This window comes from Daucus carota, chromosome 2, assembly GCF_001625215.2.
Source record: "Daucus carota subsp. sativus chromosome 2, DH1 v3.0, whole genome shotgun sequence".
NCBI lineage: Eukaryota > Viridiplantae > Streptophyta > Magnoliopsida > Apiales > Apiaceae > Daucus > Daucus carota.
In genome coordinates, this window is record NC_030382.2 from 54,792,028 (window position 1) to 54,811,983 (window position 19,956).

General features: G+C 30.9%; 2 protein-coding genes across 2 annotated transcripts; both read right to left on the bottom strand.

Annotated features, from left to right (window-relative positions):
• Window positions 1-4,194: 4,194 nt before the first annotated feature.
• Window positions 4,195-5,523, bottom strand: LOC108207800 (transcription factor MYB14). The gene is made up of 3 exons (XM_017378231.1): window positions 5,415-5,523; window positions 5,177-5,306; window positions 4,195-4,609 (listed from the first exon to the last, which is right to left on the bottom strand). Exons 1-3 carry the CDS (start codon window positions 5,521-5,523, stop codon window positions 4,195-4,197), a joined length of 654 nt encoding a protein of 217 aa, XP_017233720.1.
• A 5,947-nt stretch (window positions 5,524-11,470) lies between these two features.
• On the bottom strand, window positions 11,471-19,045 carry LOC108207802 (uncharacterized). Its single transcript, XM_064086941.1, has 7 exons — window positions 18,915-19,045; window positions 18,666-18,792; window positions 18,561-18,573; window positions 18,172-18,514; window positions 12,412-12,540; window positions 12,182-12,308; window positions 11,471-12,048 (listed from the first exon to the last, which is right to left on the bottom strand). The coding sequence occupies exons 1-7, from the start codon at window positions 19,021-19,023 to the stop codon at window positions 11,556-11,558; spliced, it is 1,341 nt and encodes a 446-aa protein (XP_063943011.1). The 5' UTR covers window positions 19,024-19,045; the 3' UTR covers window positions 11,471-11,555.
• Between the last annotated feature and the right edge of the window lie 911 nt (window positions 19,046-19,956).

Below are 19,956 nucleotides of genomic sequence, written 5' to 3' on the forward strand. Positions count from 1 at the left end.
ATTTTGTTTGTTCTGCTATCAAAATTCAATTTTTATTTAATATATTATTAATAATTTGTATTATTTTCTTTAAAATAAACAAATTTAACATGTTAACTTGAGCAAGACTAGGACTAAAAATCCCAGGAAATATGAAATGAACACAGTATCATGTGAAAAAATAACTCGTTTGATTATTTATTCCATTATCAAACTGCTACTGGGGGAAGAATTTTAATATATCTGTTGAGTTTATCCTGCGAGTAATTTATGAATTTAAAATATAGTTATATTATCAGCGGTTTAAAAGGATAAAATTCACGTGTAAACTACATGATAAGTATAAATCTGATTACGAGGGCCACTTGAATATTGTATGTATATATACATAGATATGCTTATACCCGTGTGAATGATTTATAATATTCATAATTTTATTGTTTATATGTTAAATTTAATTAAAATACAAAATTGATTATAATGACTAAATTTTTAAATATCTTGGCTTATATGATAATAAAAAGATTTATTAGAAAACTTTGTATATTAAGGAGACTCGTAAAATAATACCGATCGGCTGATAAAACTCAACTGACCAATAAAATTATTAACATTTCAGTTTTTCTAAAATAAAATGATTATTATTATTATTATTATTACTTATAAATATACTATAAATAAATAGTGTAGATCTATGATATTACTCTTATAAAGTGATAACATGGAGTAATTAAAAATAACATTAATGTATTTAGTTGAAACATATTATCGGTTGTATATTAATAATTATATATAAATAATATTATCTTTTTTATATGTATATATGTTGCAATATGTGTTATTTTTAAAAAATCGATTTTTTAGTTGAGAATCAAAAAAAGATAATGACTTTTAGTTAAAAAAGGTAATTGCTATGTTGTCGAATGTTACCTTTAGAAAATTTAGTTTTTTTTGTGAGAAAATATAGAAAAGATAATTGATTATATAAGTGACCCATAATTCAGCAAGTACCGATCGACCGACCAAATTTTAATGTTTCGGTTTTAAAAATATTGTACAGATAAGTTGAGCCGAAAGTTGATGAATATTTTTGGACAAACAATTAATTTTTCTTAATATAAATCACTGATCGGTACCTGCCGGGACAAAAACCCCGACAAAATAAAATATTCAAATTCTTTCATTTAAAGAATACTACAATTATAAAATTAGTAGCATCTTTCATCTAAAGAATGTTACAATTATGAAACTAGTATTATTTATATGGATACCATACTAAGCGTCGTCAGCATGTGAAGTGTCTTGCTTAGCTGATACTCCCTCCCTCCCAATGAATTGTATACAATTTCCTTTTTGGGACGTCTCATCAATTGTATACATTCCAAAAGTAGTAAACTTTTATAATATAAAAAATCATTACACCAACTACTTTCTTCCACTATCTCCATTCTATAATAATATAAACACTATTACACCCACTAATTTCCTTCACTATCTCAAATATATCCCACTTTTCATCTAACTTTACTCATTTCTTACACAATTTCTTGGTCTCCGTGTCCCAGCCATTTGTATACAAATGACTGGGACGGAGGGAGTACCTGACATAATTAGCAACTAAAATTTAATTTATGGTCGTTGTCTCAAGAGATTTATCATTTAAATGGAATGATATGAATATAGAAATAGGAAAAATAGATTTTTTTGCCACTAAATTTATTGTGTTTTTGGAAACTTGCCACCCAACTAAATTTTTTTTCTTTTTACTCACTAATGTTAGGTTTGGATTTTATTTTAGCCACCAACTTAGGTTCGGATTTGATTACTAGCATTATGATAATTTTATTTGTCACTAAACTTATTGTGTTTTTAGAAATTAACCATTCAACTATAATTTTTTTTTATTTTACTCACTAATGTTAGATTCATTTTTCTTGTCACTGAAGTTTAGTTCGGATTTGATTATTAGCATTACATTAATTCTGTGTAGCATTATCAAAATATAATGATGGTCTGTAATATTTTGATGATTTGGTATATGTCTGTATCTTTATATATAGTAATATTTATGTCTCCAATGTCGTTTACCTTGGGTGATAGGAATTTATACGAATTTTATGGCTTTTAAAAGATGTAATTTCATAAATAATTTTACTTTTTTCTTCCGAATAAAAATTCAGCATTTGAATTTTTACACAAAAAAAATCACAAAAATAAGTTATGAAACTATGTTTTATAAGAGTCTTAACATGCGTGCTAAGCAGTAGAAAAAACTGTAAACTAATGAGAGGGACGGAGGGAGTAATAATAGTAAAATGATGCATTATAGAGGACACTCATCGAAAATTAAGTTAACCTCTCTATTTATTTATCTTGAAAATTGTAATAAGATAAAGTTATTAAATTTTATGAAGATAAATTTGAGAGAGATCTTAGACTGAGCTAGTCGATTGAAACTTTAATAGCGAAAGATGATGCATCATATCACTCAATTACACTTTATCTTATCTGGGAGGGCGAATTGTTTTTTTTTGATAAACTTTGAAGTCGTTGATTTCATATTCATGATTTATTGAATTTTTAGAATTCTAATTACGATTTTTCGTGGTTTAATTTTTCATCGGCTCATTTATATTATTATTATATATAAAGGTATAAACATACGACACATCATCAAAATATTACATACTATCACTATGTATTAATGATACTACAAAAATTATCATAATACTAGTAATCAAATCCGAACCTAAGTTGGTGGCTAAAACAAAATCCAAACCTAACATCAGTGAGTAAAAGGAAAAAATATTTAGTTGGGTGGCAAGTTTCTAAAAACACTATAAGTTGAGTGGCAAAAAAATCTATTTTCCCTATAGAAATATCAATTTGTCTTTAAATATAAGAAAATAATTGGAAGTCTGTGAAAAGGGAGGTTCGGAGTCGGCAGAAAGAGCATGCGAGGGTCCAGTTTGTGTATAACTACACGTCGTGTTCACGGAAAGAGACAAAATGAAGGCGGCTAAACATATTTAAATAATATAATAAACATAATTATGCAGATAATTAATTACCAGACGTGTGTGCATAATGTAAACAATTACACAGGATCCAAACCTTACTAATAATCCATTATCAAGGAAAAAAAAAATCTTACTAATAATCCAACCAGGACACCCTAGAACATGCCCGAAGTACTTGATGTTTTGGAAGTGTATATATCTATAAGCGTCTGTCAACTTTAATCTAAGGTTTGATGCGAAGCGGATTAAAAAGGGACAGTTTTATCAAAATGTACCAATATAAATGAATCATCATAATTTATTATATATGAATATATGAGAAGAAAGAGTTAGATAATATTTTCAAATTAAAGTCAATAATTACGGTTATTATTGTTGTACAATAATATTTTTGAGATTTGAGAAATTCAACATAATCATTATTTTATATTATATTAATCTATTATTTTAGTTAATATCATTGAAAATATATTAATCCTAGTTGATTATATTTTTTTATACACTAAAACAGATTTTTCGCTATTTCTATATTTTTGTTTGCATATATAAATAGAGATGCAATGTACCAGTATACAAAAATCCAATTTTTTTTATAACTAAATGATTATTTATTAGGTAATGCTAGATTTTTTATGTTGAAAGCGCTCAATTTTGGAGAGAAAGATGATGTTGTCTAGGATTTTATTTAGGATAAAAAAATTTAGAAATTCTTTATAATAAAAGGATATTCATGAACTACTGATAGATTTTTTTATGTCAAAGGTGTTCAATTTTGGGAGGGAAAAATGATACTGTTTGTTCCTGTGTACTAAATCACTAGGATCTTTGTTTAGAATAAAAAAAAATGTTGAAGTTCTTTATAATGAAAGGACTATATCCGCTGATATATAACCGATTTTTTTTACTGAGGGTGCTCAATTTTGGGAGAAAAAGGGATGTTGGTACTTCTGTTTATGCGTAAATCACTAGTACTTTGTTTACGACAATTTCTTAGCACAGAAAAGACCCGATTTCAAGTTTACCTCAAGACCTTCAGAATAATTCTGAAGGAAGAATTATTGGGACAGTCCGTATACAAAAAAAACTAAGAACAACTTGTAGTATTGTAAACTGCTCTTAAATATAATGATTCAATTTTTCCATTATGGTGTTTCTTTAATTACTTTATTTACAAGCATATTCTCAAGTCAGAATTTCATAGCACGCCATAATATGAATTAAAAGGCCCTCCGAACCAATTTTGAGGGTATGTCATACCAATTTGAGGATCAACATATGCTGCATACTCATCTATGTCGTAAATATTTTCAAATGAGAATGGTTCTCTCCAGAAACTGGTATGAGCATCCGCAAACGTAGGAGGGACCGGCTTATCGTTCAAGTAAACATTCATGTTTAGGATGTCGGATGAGATAGGGTAGTCTTCTTCTAGATCAGGAGCTTCTGGAAATAGATCAGCATCTATTTCTGCTTCTATTCTCTCTATGATTGGTGCCATGGTTTCAACGGCCATATCATTGGCTATTTGTTTCTTGATCAGCTTGGAGTGCCAGCGGTTTTTGATTTCGTTATCTGTCCGTCCGGGGAGCCTTAATGCGATTGCAGACCATCTGATTAACATAAGATTAACGTCATTCACTATACAGTAATCTTCTTTTTTTGAAAACTGATTTTTAACTTTTTGACACATATTTTGAGGTGTAAGAAAATATTATCAACACTTAATAAGTAAAATTCAATTTTTATATCAAATAAAAGTTTGAATTTTAAACTTTTATTTGATATAAATTTTACAAAGAATAATTATATTTAGATGTGATTTTTTAACAACTTAAAATACGTATGAAAAAGTAAAAACAGTTAAAATGGGACGGAGGTAGTAACAAATAACAATCATATATACACTACCTCCATCTCATATTATGTGTCCTCTTTTGACTATTAAATGATCAATTTGACTAAATTTTGACCATTAGTTAGAAAAAATATTAATTATTTTAAAAATCTGAAAAATGGATTTTGAAGAGTATTAGATATATTTTCTAATATAGTAAGTTTTTTAATCTTTTAAAGTCGGATAATATATATAATTTGTGGTTAAAGTCTAGCCAATTTGACTTTTCAATAGTTAAAACAAGACCGGAGGGTGTATATATATAGTGCAGATTGAAACCTACCCAGCTCCAATACTTCGCAAGTTAATTATGATTTCATCTTCCTCTCGAGTGTAGTTACCACGTTTCACTCGTGGATCCAAATAGTTCAAGTACCACCTCAGCCTGCAACTCTTCCCACTCCTCGACAATCCTAATAACAACATGCTACCCTAAATTAGTAAACATGCATTATTAAACATAAATCTTGAATTAGAAAGACCAAAAGAGCCTAGCATGATGATGAGATTAAGGTAATTACCAGCAAGTGCAGGCATTTGCGTCCAATTCCAAGTGCCATATCTACTGATGTAAGTCACCAGCCTCATGTCTTCTTCAGGAGTCCAAAGACATTTCCTAAAAGTGGCCATTTTCTCTGCTTAGTTATCTTTCGTATGAGTATTACAAGTAGGTTCAAGAGTTTAATAAAAACCCTTCAATGGAATTTGCATGGTACTTATACCACACTTGCTCTGCAAAATAGATCAAATATATGTTTCAACTTACACAAACATGGCCCATCAAACAAATTTCGGTTTCACATTTCTTTTGTATATAGATGATCTTGGGAGGGAGGTAAAGTAAAGAAAATAGGGGGAGACTTGGGGTGGAAACCTACAGTCTAGTCGTTCGTCGGTGCTTTCTTGTATATTAATTGTAATTGCGTTGTTTTGTTTGGCTAGTGGAAACGATACTTCACTGGATTAGTTTAGTTCACTCGTTTATACAGTGAGAAATCAAATTAATACGTCGGTTAACATAATAACTAAACCATGATGTGATGATAGAGATTAAACAAACAGAAATCCATACCACAAAGATGATACAACACGAATACCTCATAGACGGTACAACACAAACTAAACGAGGACTAATAAGTTCTGCGCAATATTATAATCTCTATACAAATTTTACTTTGAATTTACTTCCTACCTGCACGTTGCCTTTAATTAGAGTCATACCTACGGGTTATTTTAAATTCTATTTGCAATGTATAGAAACAGTTTATTCATATTATTTGCGTACACTTTTTATAAATCAAATTTAAATTTATAAGTCAGAATCTGAGATGTTAGAAAATCTTAATTTTTTTAGTGATTTTTTTTTTTGAAATTTGAATTAAAAAAGATACATGAAACCATTTAAAAATGATATATAATAATATATTATTCTATTGATAATTTTTATATTCAATAAATTATAAATTATCTAAAGTTTATTTAAACATGTGAATTGAAAATTACTTCTCACATGTAACTTTTCTCATTTATAAACAGTTTTTTAAATGAAGTCGAAACGATTTACAAGAGATTAAGAGTCTATTTGGTTGAGTTTATGTGGGTGTTTGGGTGGAGCTTTTAAACCCCAATTCTGAAATTATAAGTTAGAAACACCTATTCGTGCTGTTTGTGTAAAAAGCCGAGAAATATTTATAAAAAGTTAAGAATATTCCTAGCTTTTGTTTCATGAATTTTAATTTTTCCCAAACACTTTAATCACTTATAAGTCTTAACTAACTTCTACTTCACTTTTTTTACTTTAGGCAAAAATCACTTATTTTAAGTTTACCGAAACGGTTAACGTGACTTATATGATAAATTGTGAGCATAAAATATCTATTTAGGTAACTTTGACTTATTGATGGTTTATGAATTATTAAAAATAGAATAATAAAAATAAAAATGATTAACAAATAATTTATATTTATGAATAATTTTTATTAAAAATATTTAATTCACTGAAAAAATATCTCTAACTTTGCTTTACAGCGGATACGCAAATCTAATAGAGTATGTTGTTTGTCAAATAACACCAAGACTGTCCGATGCTCCCCATTTCTGGTGAGTACTTCGTATTGTCTACTTAGTTTTGTGCAGCTGCGTAGCCTTTGTTTCTTAGGAATTTGCGGGCTATTTGCGTTTACAAAAAATTCATGATAATATGAGCGAAAGTAGTAATCACATTGAAAAGGTTTTATTTTTCTAATAAAACAATTATGGTTAATTATCTATATACATGTATTTGCCATATCAAAATAATAAATTTAAATACAATAACAATACCTAAATCAATGAAACTTTGTCATAAATATAATATAAAAAATCACAAAAATGAATTAAAGATAACATAAATTATAATAAATGATGTTAAAATTATTCAATAAAATATCATAATCAAAAATATATTTTTTTCTATTCAATTCTATTATATTTTACATGAACGTATGAAGCGTGCTATATACATAAGACCCCGAACCCGAAAATAAGTTTGCATACTCATTATCACAGTCCTCGGTAAGCATACAAGTTACAAGTATACGGTGAGAGCCGGTAAGCTCCAAATGAATTGCAGTCTTATATTGCATGAGGCGATAATTTAACGATTTATTAGGATTTATCAGTTTAAGCCGAAATTAACATATTCTGAACATTGTTTTACGATTAATTCTAAGGAATAATTTATCGATTATATATTGCGATAAATTCTAAATCGATAATTTTGACTTATTATTAATTTATGGATTGTTAAAAATATAATAATAAAAATAAAAGTGATTTATGGTAACTTATGAGTTATGACCTGGAAGTAATTTTTATCAAAAATAATTGTAAAAATTTAAATTACTGAAAAAAGTATCTCAAACTAATTTATGACTTCAAGTTAGTTTCTGACTTATTCTGACTTTAAGCCGACTTTTGACTTATTACACAAACAGACATTTTTCAATAAATTCTAAATCAATAATTTAATCTTATTATCGAATTTTACAACCATGATTTTGAAAATAAAATTATTACACAACCATTTAAATACCAACTATGTCTATGTTATTCGGCCCTCGCATGTAAAATCTTAGTATACCTAGCTCTATTCTAAATTGTTGTTACTCATCAAATTTCACGGGTAAGCGTCAACAACGTAAACACTTCTAAATTCATAAATAACAAGATGTTTTAGAGCATCTACGTATCCTAACGAATCGAATTCGCACATCCGACCGATTACCGTATTTGTTCTTATCCGAAGATATTCACTACTCGTGGAAGATGCCCTTTCCACATGTCATTCCATACCATATTGTAGGACCACAATTATTATGGTATCACATCTAAATTTGAGTGATTATCTGAGATTTAAACTAGATAAAAGCATCTATCATTCATAATTTCTATTTCAGCTGGTTTGCTGAGTTTTATTTTACAGAACTAAAAAGTGGGTCAGTTTCACGCGCCATCTGTTTTTGTGAATTGCTTAGCTAGCTTTCAATTTTTTTGAAAAACCTATCTAATTTACTACGGGCGAAAATATTAATTCCTTCGACCAGCAATAAAATCGTCAATAACTTTATTTCGGGCCCAACCATCTAAGTAACTGGACTGGATATTCCAGTTAAAGCTCTTACAGTTGAAGAAGAAAGCAAAATGACGTCAATCCTCCACATCCGTGCTGGCGTCAGAATACAACAAAAGAAAAGGTGCTTTCCAAGCAACTCGAATTTGTCAGGTACATGACATTTCGCTTGAATACCTCACCACTAATATTATCGAATCTACACTCACAAAGGATATTGATGTTATTGTCGTTACTTGTAATACTATAACAAGTGGGTTATGTAATGCGTAGTATATATCCAGTCAAATATAGTTTGCGAGATCAATTAATACCCAACGTTTTATATTTTATGCCATTTATAAGTTAGAATATGAGCCACATATATCTGGTATCTTATGAGTTGATTGCGGACATGTTATATATAAGATGTACTTGCACATGTTTAATATAGACACAGGGTCATCTAGGTGATAGTTTTTTTTTTTTTGGAGAATTAATAGTCAAGTTACCGAAATACAGCATTAAAAATGAACCGTGTAGGATTTTCTCCATCTGTATGAATATTGTTCTGATATAATTTAGATCCCGACAATATGCGGATATATATGCATAAAATATATCAAAATTTGTTAGAGTTTTGTATTTGTGCGAAAATTCTACCAAAACCTTGACGAGAAGTTGAATATAACTATGTGAACTCCAGAGTGAATAGCCCGAATGTGGTGATTTTTTTGACCAGGTTGAAGGTGTATGAGCGCTTTGTGGCTGTAGGGCACTAGTTTTTATACGTGTGAATTTTGGTCGTTGTTAGGGCACGGACGACTGACGAGAATACTACTCCCTCCGTCCCGAAAAGATTGAACTGCTTTGACTTTCACGGAGATTAAGAAAAAGGTAGTAAAAAGGTTGAAAAGTTGGTAAAGTGGTGGGACCCATCAAAATTTTAATAATAGATTTGAGATAGTGGAGGAAAGTAGTGGGTGTAATAGTGTTTATATTATTATAGAATAGAGATAGTGGAAGAAAGTAGTGGGTGTAATAGTGAAAAGTAGTGTTCAAAAATAGTAAGTTTAATAGGTTCATTTTTTTTGGGACGTCCCAAAAAGGAATAAGTGTCAATTAAAATGGGACGGAAGGAGTAATAAATACCGTTTTTAGCAATGTCGTAAAATATAGAATCAAACTTAGCTGAAGGAGGCCATTTCTGGGAATTAATCATGTAATCGAAGAGTAATTTGGGTCAGGATAAATTTTGGAAAACTAAGATTACTTACAAAATTTGAAATATTAAGATGTTATCAGAAAATAATTGCTACACAGGAGTATGAGTTATTTTGCTATAAAAGTGAGGAATTGACGAACCAGCATCATATATACCTCATATACGTAATAAAACAGTGAAACCATTATCAACGATAAGTAAGTCTTTCTTGATTGAGTAGTGATTTATACACAATATTGAACACGAAATGATATCAATATATATTATTATTAAAACTTATTTTGTGAAAGATTTTATATCTAGTTTTATACAAGAATTTTATATATGAAGGAAAATCCTCTTGATTACATGACCTTCCTATCAGAATAAAGATAGCTGTCCAGAAATAAACTTATCAATGAACTGTCAAACTGAGGGTCGTGATCAAACACCAAAATTATTGTGTCAGAGATGGGGTTCATGGGACCTTCATTCTCTACAGGCAGCTTGATTATTTTCGGCCACTACCGAGCAAGTTGATTATGCATGTATATACACACGTGCTGCATTTTAGTTTGAGGTCGTTATCACAAGAGATTTGTTATGGATGATGTGCTTTCATGGAATGGTTTGAATTTATAAGTGAAAGTAATTATACTTAAGTTTGTTTATGCTCAATTATAGTAAACAGAAGTAGGGTTTAAGCCAGCCCGAACTCAAGTCTAATATTTATTAGTTAAAATTTAGTGAGGATTTTTTAATATCAGTATGATGATATGTTAAAATCAGCGACAAATAATTTTGATCCCTGTGTATTTGTGTAATTATGAATTATAAATGCTTGGATATAATCAATTTTTTTATAAAAATATTGAATATTGAATAATTAAGTATACGAGTCGAGTCGGTATAATCATATTCCACCCAGGAAGAGATAAAGAATAATATCTAATACTCCTCCACACTTGTCTTCGACACTTCACGGGCAATGGGTCTGTTTGGTAAAATGGAATTGTTAAAATAAAGGTTATATTCGTATATTCTTTTCAAAATTAAATTAAAAAATGTCTTTTATAATATATTATTTTAAAAAAATAACTTCCAAGGAATATATAATTCTTTTCTGAAAATGAAAATAATTCGAACCCGTAATATTACACATGCACCTTATTGATCACCACTGATTTAATCAAACTGTGAGTACGTCTCTGTAGCTCTAGCAATCTTGAATTAATATTTACCATAATTAAATGTGTTTATTGGAGAACTAGAAAGTGGATGCGGAGAAAAAAGTAAACACTTTAAATTCATGCCACAGCATACTATCCAACGATTATATTACAGTTACAGTACGAAAGAGAGGATCTTTTTTAATTACGATAACCAAGAACTGATAAGCTAATGATTTTCTCATTTCCTCTCTTTCAAAAATAGATTTACGCAAGTTGATCTGGTATAAGTTATAACCAGTCTTAATTACTCCCTCTGTCCCAGTCAATTGTATACGTTTCTTTTTCACTGCTCGACACGCTTTTTAAGACTTTTATAAAACATAGTTCTACAATTTATTTTTAAGATTTTTCTTTTTTGTATAAAAATATAAATGTTATACTTTTATACAAAAAAAGAAAATCTTAAAAATAATTCACAAAACTATATTATATTGAAGCATTAAAGTCCGTGCCGCGCCCCCGTCCCCCAATGTATACTATTGACTGGGACGGAGGGAGTAGTATAAGTGTATAATTAATACGTATTCATTTAGTTTACAAATAGATATTTCTCTGAATTAACTCATGTCATGATCCATATCTCTGCTAGCTATGTATATGAGCAGAAGGCAAAAACCTTATCTATCTCTCAATACGCTCAAACGTAATTATATATAGAACCACTACCACTACATATTTCAAACATGTCATAATATGAACTGAAAGGCTCTCCGAACAAATCTTCAGGGTTTAGCATTCCAAATTGAGGATCAAAATATGTTGCATACTCATCGATGTCGTCAACATTTTCCAGTGAAAATGGTTCTCTCCAAAAGCTTACGTGAGGATCCTCAGTACTAGTTCCGAATGCAGGAGGAACTCTATTGTTCGATGAAGCACCAACGTTTAACGAATGGGACGAAAGACTGTGGTCTTCATTCTCTGTTTCGAAATTGGGAGCTTCCGGGAAATCAAAATCCATCAGGTAGTCATCAATCATCATTGTATCTAATTCTGAAACTATTTGCTCCGTATATGGTTCCATGCTTTCCACCCTATTGCTGGCTAATCGTTTACTGAGGCGGCTGTGCCACCGGTTTTTGATCTCATTATCTGTTCGTCCTGGAAGACTTGCTGCAATTGCAGACCATCTGAATGACATAACAACAAAATTAGATTAGTTTGGAAAATATGAGTGCTATAAAAATTTGGTAATGTCTCATCAAAGCCATGAACACTAGCGACATGATTTTATATCTATGAATTTCAGCCTTTCAGGCATACCCGGCTCCATTTTGACGCATGTTAATTATGATTTCATCCTCCTCTTGAGTGTAGTTACCACGTTTAACTTGCGGATCCAAATAGTTCATCCACCTCAATCTGCAACTCTTTCCGGTCCTCGACAAGCCTAACAAATAGTACGACATATAAGACTAAATTAGTACACATCACAATTAGAACATTATCCTATAATGAGCGACACAAGAACATGGTGAGATTTAGCTAATTACCAGCATGTTTAGGCATCTGACTCCAATTCCAAATGCCGTATCGGCTGATATAATTCACCAACACCATGTCTTCTTCAGGAGTCCAGGGACATTTCTTGAAGGTGACCATATTCTCTGATTTGATTCGTTCTGTTTAGTAATATTACCAAGAGAGTGCAAATATGTTAAAATATAATGATCCTTTACTAGTCTTCTCATATTTATACTACATTTTCTGGAAATAAATATTGGGGTGAGTGTCCACATTGCAGTCGTCATGTCCTTGTCTTTTATTTTTTATTATTATTGTTGTTGTTATTATTATTATTATTATTATTATTATTATTATTATTATTATTATTAAATTGACACCTGACAATGGAATATACATCACTACTCACAAGCTTGCAGAGAACATATGGGAGGAGAGGGAGGGTGGTTGATTGTCCTCGTTTTAGTGACTCGGTTTATATGTCTTTGTACATTGACTAGTCAATGACTCAATATATACAATACACTTCACTCGTTTATATGCAGAAAATCAAATTGGTACAGCGCAAAACATACATCTTTTTTGTTATAAAACTTAGACGAAGAAAGTCGAAATCATGTATACCACCAAGTTTTATTTATTTTTTTCAAAATTAGCATATAATTACTTTTTATTTAAAACAGAATAACCATTTTCAAATGGCTCCTTTTTCTTTGCAAAATTACAGTATACGTAACTTTTACTAGAATAGGGTTTATGTTGCGGGAAAATGATGATCAAGCTAATATTACAACAATCACCTCCTAGCCGGCTAACAAACTTACATCCATGCCGCCATTCTTTTTATTATAAAAATATTCTTTTTTATTATAAAACTCTTGAGTTTCGGTTGCTAAGTTTATAATTTTTCAATAATTGTATGTTAGGATCGTTTATTAGCTCCGATTATTTGAAACTCATGCTTTGTATTTTATTGAAAATAAAAAAAATTAAATCTTTATTTTAAAATATTTACATTATGGTTGGCATGGAGTTAAAAAAATTAAATAGAGTAATGGTGAAAAGATAAGCAAAGTGATCGTGGATAACTGTGAATTTAATTGATATTTTAGGTATAAAATAAGTATAATGGAGAAAAATAGTGGGTTTAGTTGATTTTATATTATAAAGTTTTAGTTAAAAGTTTTTGAAATGTAAAAAATTGAACGGCCATCTAATAAAAAATATAAAAATTGATTGGGGCAGAAGAAACATATTTTATATAATGATAATCTATAAAATTGATATAACCGAACAACTTAACATGCAAAGGTCTCCGTAGCTCATGAACCAATCACTGGTATGACTTATCATCCGAATTCGCTTTTGGAGTCTCTTGAATTGGAATAAAAGGAGGTGCTTTCGAAGCAACGCAACAGACGTTAATATTTGACCGTTTATAGCTTCGTTAACGAATACGTATCTACGCGTAAATAGAACTGTACATGGATCTTTAATAAAAAAACTGTTTATGAATCTTTAGTTGCATATATGTTATCGCCAATTCAATAAAATCACTGTTATATATGTACGAAATTGTTGATGTAAATACAGACTACTCATATACTAGCTAATAATATTGTAGTGTAGCTATCAGAGCAATCTTATACGAAAATTGAAGAAAACAAGATATTAAACGGAGAAGAAGAAAAGAAAGATGAACCAGACATGTAACCTAAACGGTGATAAGAGTCTAACTTGAGAGGGATATCATGTGGAAATTAGAGTGGGAAAGCCACGTACGAATCTAGATACACACTTCGGCCTAGGGTTTGTCAAACAACGTTGTTTGACGCACAGATTTTCCTTGTTCAGACTTAATTAGTTCAGTAAACGTTTACTTTATTATTATAAGCTTCTACCTTGCCAGTAGCTAGGTTAGCTTTTCCTTAACAAGAATTATACGTACTCGGGCTCATGCCTCGAAGTAAGTTCGATCTAGTAGACTGGGGATATGGGTATCAAGGAGTCGTTAGTGTAGCGGATATATAGGCTTGAAGTTGTGATAGAAATGCTTGAAACTTCCACTTATAATTTACATTTTTTTATCTGGTGTGAAAAACTTATGAATTCCTTTACGGAAAGATGATATATATATTCGCGCAGCCATGTAATGGGAAATTAAATTGTATATTTTGACAATGTGGAAGTTTGGTTCTGTACACTTACCAAAAATATGTGTTCGTGGAAATAGATGGTGGGGTGGGTTCGCATTTCGCAAGATCTGGTCGTCCTGTGCTCGCTTGTCTTTATCTAAACGATAAATATTTTGTTAGTTTATACAAATGGAATAATCATGATCAGTTTGATTGCAAATAATATAAGGGTGCCTAATTTATCTGTTTAATTAATTCTTGTACATAGATTAGTCAAGATAGAACAATGCACCTTCACTCGTTTAAAAAAAGAAAATCAGAGGACCAGTTGATTAAATTACTTTTTATATAATTAAGCATACTTATATGTAACAAGTTACTCTTAAAGATTGAAATTCTAACATCTGTGTTCTTCGGTTCTTACTGTATTCAGTAAAGCTAATTTATACAAGGGTTTTTTTTATTCATAACCACGTTTTTAATCTTATTTTCAAAAATACTACCTTATCTAATCTTATTTTTAAAAATACTACCTTCTCTAAAATATTTTCAAAAATACTGTGGTTGCATATGCAACCATATATGCAACTACAAATCCTGATTTCAAGTTGCAGATTTCAAATGTCATTTTCGACCTCATATTTGGAATCGATAAAACTGGAACTCGAAATCAGGAATTCAGTTGCATATATGGTTGCATTTAGTTGTATATGAGGTTGCATTCAGTTGATTCTATTGCAATCTAATAGCCCCGCCAGGGGCACCCATACATCAATTGCAACATACAGTTTTCAGTTGCATTTAGTTGCATATGGAGGTTGCATATGAGGTTGCGTGCAACCTCATATGCAACGGAAAACTGTAAGTTGCAACTGATGTATGCGTGCCCCTGGCATACATCAAAGATGAGGTATTTAGATGAAAATCTAAAATGAAAATGGTGTGTATGAAAATATGGAATAATTTCAATAAAATACACGACTAAAAAGGTATTTAGATGAAAATCTAAAATGAAAATGGTGTGTATGAAAATAAAAATCATACAGTATTGTAAGAAGTGTCGAAGAGACCAGAGAAATTAATGAAGGTCCTCGTTTCATAAAAGAATGGTAATTCAATCTCTAATAAATTAAACTGGGTTCCCATATTTGTTAAAAGCTGGTAAATCATGAACTAAGCGGTTTTTAAATTCGCTCGATCGGAGATAGCTGCTAGAACAACAAATAAATACTTTTAGTATCATACGTAATTAAAAACTCTTTCTGATTTTTGTTCGAGTTTGAGCTGCTCAAATTACAGCCCTGAGCCTATTTAATTTTATCAATCGTTTAAACTCGCTAAGTTGTTTATGACAAGGATAAAGCTGATCATGCTGGCATGTTAATTTTTTTTTTTTTTTTTTTGACTAATATGGCTTATAGCCTTACAAAGTGAGTATCTGTTCGAAGATATTCTCGGGGTGAGCCAGAGTCGAACCCATGACCTGGGACGACAGAGGATAAACCCTTAACCACTGGGCTATCCGATCGTGCTCATGCTGGCATGTTAATTAATTATATGTATAATTTACATCGCCACTATCAGCATTCAGCAAGTTGATCGATTATATATATGCAAACTAGTAAGGGGCGTCAGCATGTGAAGTGTCTTGCTTAGCTAATGCTTGACATAATTAGCAACTAAAATTAATTTATGGTCGATTAACCTTTAATATCGTCTTAATTTATGGACCGGTGTGAATATACAAGTATCAATTTGCCCTTAATTATTAGGAGCTATTTTTAGTTGCGAGTCTATGAAAAGGAAGGTACGGAGCAACGGAGATGCTATGTGTATTTCAACATGAGCCAAGTCGTGTTCGCGCAAAGAGACAAAGTGAAGGCGGCTAAACACAATTAACTAATCAATCCTAAACATAATTAATTGATGAAAACACATGATCTGCAGATTTCAGGCCAAATAGTTATCCACAGATATTAAGCAATATTAAGTATATACCCTAAAACAGGCCTAATAATGATGTTTCCGTAAGTATATAATTAATATAAGCATGTGTATCTCGTCGATTAGCGTCTAACACAGAATCATATGTCAACTTTAATCTCAGGCTTGATGCTGCCTGTCCTGTTATGCAGGAGTTTTGAAAGGTCTTGATGATCATAAACAAGTATTTATGGAAAGTAGTATGAAGAAAGAACATCATGAGCTGTACTTCTTCAGCAATTAAGGAAATTTATATAAAGATAATACTCCCTCCGTCCCTATTTATCTATCCACTTTGAAAGTAAAAACTTGTCCATTTTTATCTGTCCATTTATATAACCAAAGCAAAATTTTTCATTTAATAACCTGAAGAGTCTTTGACTTTATTCTTCTAGCTATAAATATCATGACTATTATTCACTGATTCATCAAATTTGTATTGGATAATGGAGTAATCCCACTAGTATTTTCCTACAATTAAGGCATTAAATAGGGTATTGATGGAAGTTTCTTATCAAACTTAAATTTTCCTAATATGCGTGAAAATGTTAAAAGTGGACAGATAAACAGGGACGGAGGGAGTATTAATTAAGCCAAGATGCATGGAAGGTGATGCCAAACCAGATGTGTTTATGCATCAGGTGCTCGTTTCAAAATGTTATTACAAACATCGTGTTAATGTTATTAATGTTTTTTTTTTAATATTTGTGTATGTTGTGTGATATATATGATAAAATAAAAATTAACTTTTGGACAAGATTTACCCTGCCGTAAAATTTAAAATTCTCTTTTAAAAAAAATGAGATACCAAAACAGGTTCGGAGTTTAGACTAACAGGTTAGAGTATATTTGGGGAAGGCAAAAACTGTAAAATGCATGTTAACAGATTCCTGTTTCCAACTTTCTTTATTCTTGTGCTGTAAAGTACTGAATGTGGACAAGCATTAATAATGTTAAAATTGTGAGGGACATAATCAGGATTACATATAATAAAAAAGTCACATGGATTATCAGAGAGCTTATAACCCTTAATTAAACTTAAAGAATGATGTAAGAACCATCTGAATGATTGAGCTACGCACATACATAGCAAAAATCTATAGGAAATAAGAATCATGAAGCTCTAACGAAAACATGATTAATTGTATTAAGCAACTTTACAATTAAGATTTTAAGTTGCTTTCATTAACCGGAAATAAATTTTCGGTAATCCTTAGAGTTTAAATGTACAAACTGAATTACAGATGCGAACTGCAGCCGGGAGAAACAATTTTATATATATTTCCGTTGACGTCGGAGGTTCTAAGTGCAGAAAATTCCCGTTGGAAGTTAAGGTTAGTTAGAACGTGATCAGTCAAAAAATTCCATTTTTCTCGAATGTTGAAAAACCCTACAATGAAAGTATACTGTATAGATTGATTCAGAACAAACCAAAACTTTTCCCGGGAAAAGCCTCACATATTTAAATTAAACCATGGATATTGACAAATTAGGAACTGCATATGTGGTAAATTTCTTAACTATTAAAGTACATATACGTAGAATTTGTAATCCCATTCATAATTTTCCGTAATTTCGTGTACAAATATATTCTCACAAATTAAACTCGAACTGTGTCATGTCCCGTATCAATATCGTGTCATAGCATGTCATAATATGGATTAAAAGGACCTCCGAACCAATCTTCAAGGTTTGGCATTCCAATCTCAGGATCAACATATGCTACATACTCATCGATGTCGTAGATATTTTCCAAGGAAAATGGCTCTCTCCAGAAACTTGTGTGAGGATCTGCACTAGTTTCAAATGTTGGAGGGGCATTAATATTGTTCAAGTAAGCATTAACGTTTAGCATGTAGGATGAGATAGGGTAGTCTTCGTAGGCTTCTTCGACATCCGGAGTTTCTGGAGATAAAAATTCATTGAGATTATCATAATTCATTATTGTATCTATTTCTTCTTCTGTTGTCTCCGTAACTGGTGCCATGGTTTCCACGGCCATATCTTTAGCTGTCTGTTTCCTGAGGTGAGTATGCCAACGGTTTTTGATTTCATTATCACTTCGTCGACCATCTGATTAACATAACAACAACGTTGTTCACTTTGTAAGATAACATAATAGCAATTAGCATAGATGTATACATAGACTAAACAATCACCCATACCCGGCTCCAATATGACGCATGTCGATTATAATTTCATCTTCCTCTTGGGTGTAATTACCACGCTTCACTTGTGGATCCAAATAGTTCATCCACCTCAGTCTGCAACTCTTCCCACTCCTTGACAAGCCTAAAAAGAAAAATGCAACATATATAGTTGAGTAAATTAGTACATTCATCACTAAATATAACCCTTGAATTACAAAGAACGAAAGAGCCTAGCATATATGATGATGAGATCAAGGTAATTACCAGCATGTTCAGGCATCTGGCTCCAATTCCAAATGCCATATCTACTGATGTAAGCCACCAGCCTCATGTCTTCTTCAGGAGTCCAAGGACGTTTCTTAAAAGTTGCCATTTAATTTTCTCTCCTTTGTTATCTTTTGTATAAGTATCACAAGAAGGTTCAAGAGTTTAATAATGGCCCTCCAATGGAACTTGCTTAGTATTTATACTACACTTGCTCAGCAAAATAGATCAAACATGGCCCCTCTGAGATTTTTCAATTTAGAATTGTTATGTAGATTATTCTTGGGGAGAGGAAAACAAAAAAAAAAAAGGAGAAGAATAAAATATTAGTGGGGAGAGGTTGGGGTGGGTCATCGTTTTGTTTTGTTTGGACAGTGGAATAGATACATCACTAGTGTTGATTATCCTATTTTTAGTTTTAACTTGTTTAGGTATGAACAGTTCATAGATTAGTCAATAAAAACCACTTAGTTCACTCGTTTAAACCAAGAGAAATCAACTAAGTACCGCGCTAAACATAATAAAACTATAATGTGATGGAGATGTAAGAATGCAGAAATCCATACCTCAACACAAATTAAATAAAGCAACTAAACTTAATTAATTTGGTATTCATGCATGTATTGCACTCTATATTATAAACATACCATTAGCAAAATATATCTTTAAGTTTATATTAACAAGTCACGAGAGTAGATTTTACAAATTTTAACACATAAGAGTGTGTAATTATCATATACAGCATAATCTCTATAAAGAAAACCATTTTGGATCCGATGAATTTTATTTTATGTCATGGAATCATTATTAAAGGAACCATAATCACGGAATTGCACTTATTATAGATAATTATTGATACTTGATAACATTTGTTTGCATAGTGATGTGTTAGTATAATTTACAGATACCTGAGGAGGTGGTAGATATATTAACAAATTTCAAATACAAAGCTCTCAGCAGCCGCTGATACTAAACAAATATAAGTATGACATAATCATCCAGATTCGTGCTGACGTCACGTGAATATGACAAAAAGTACTTT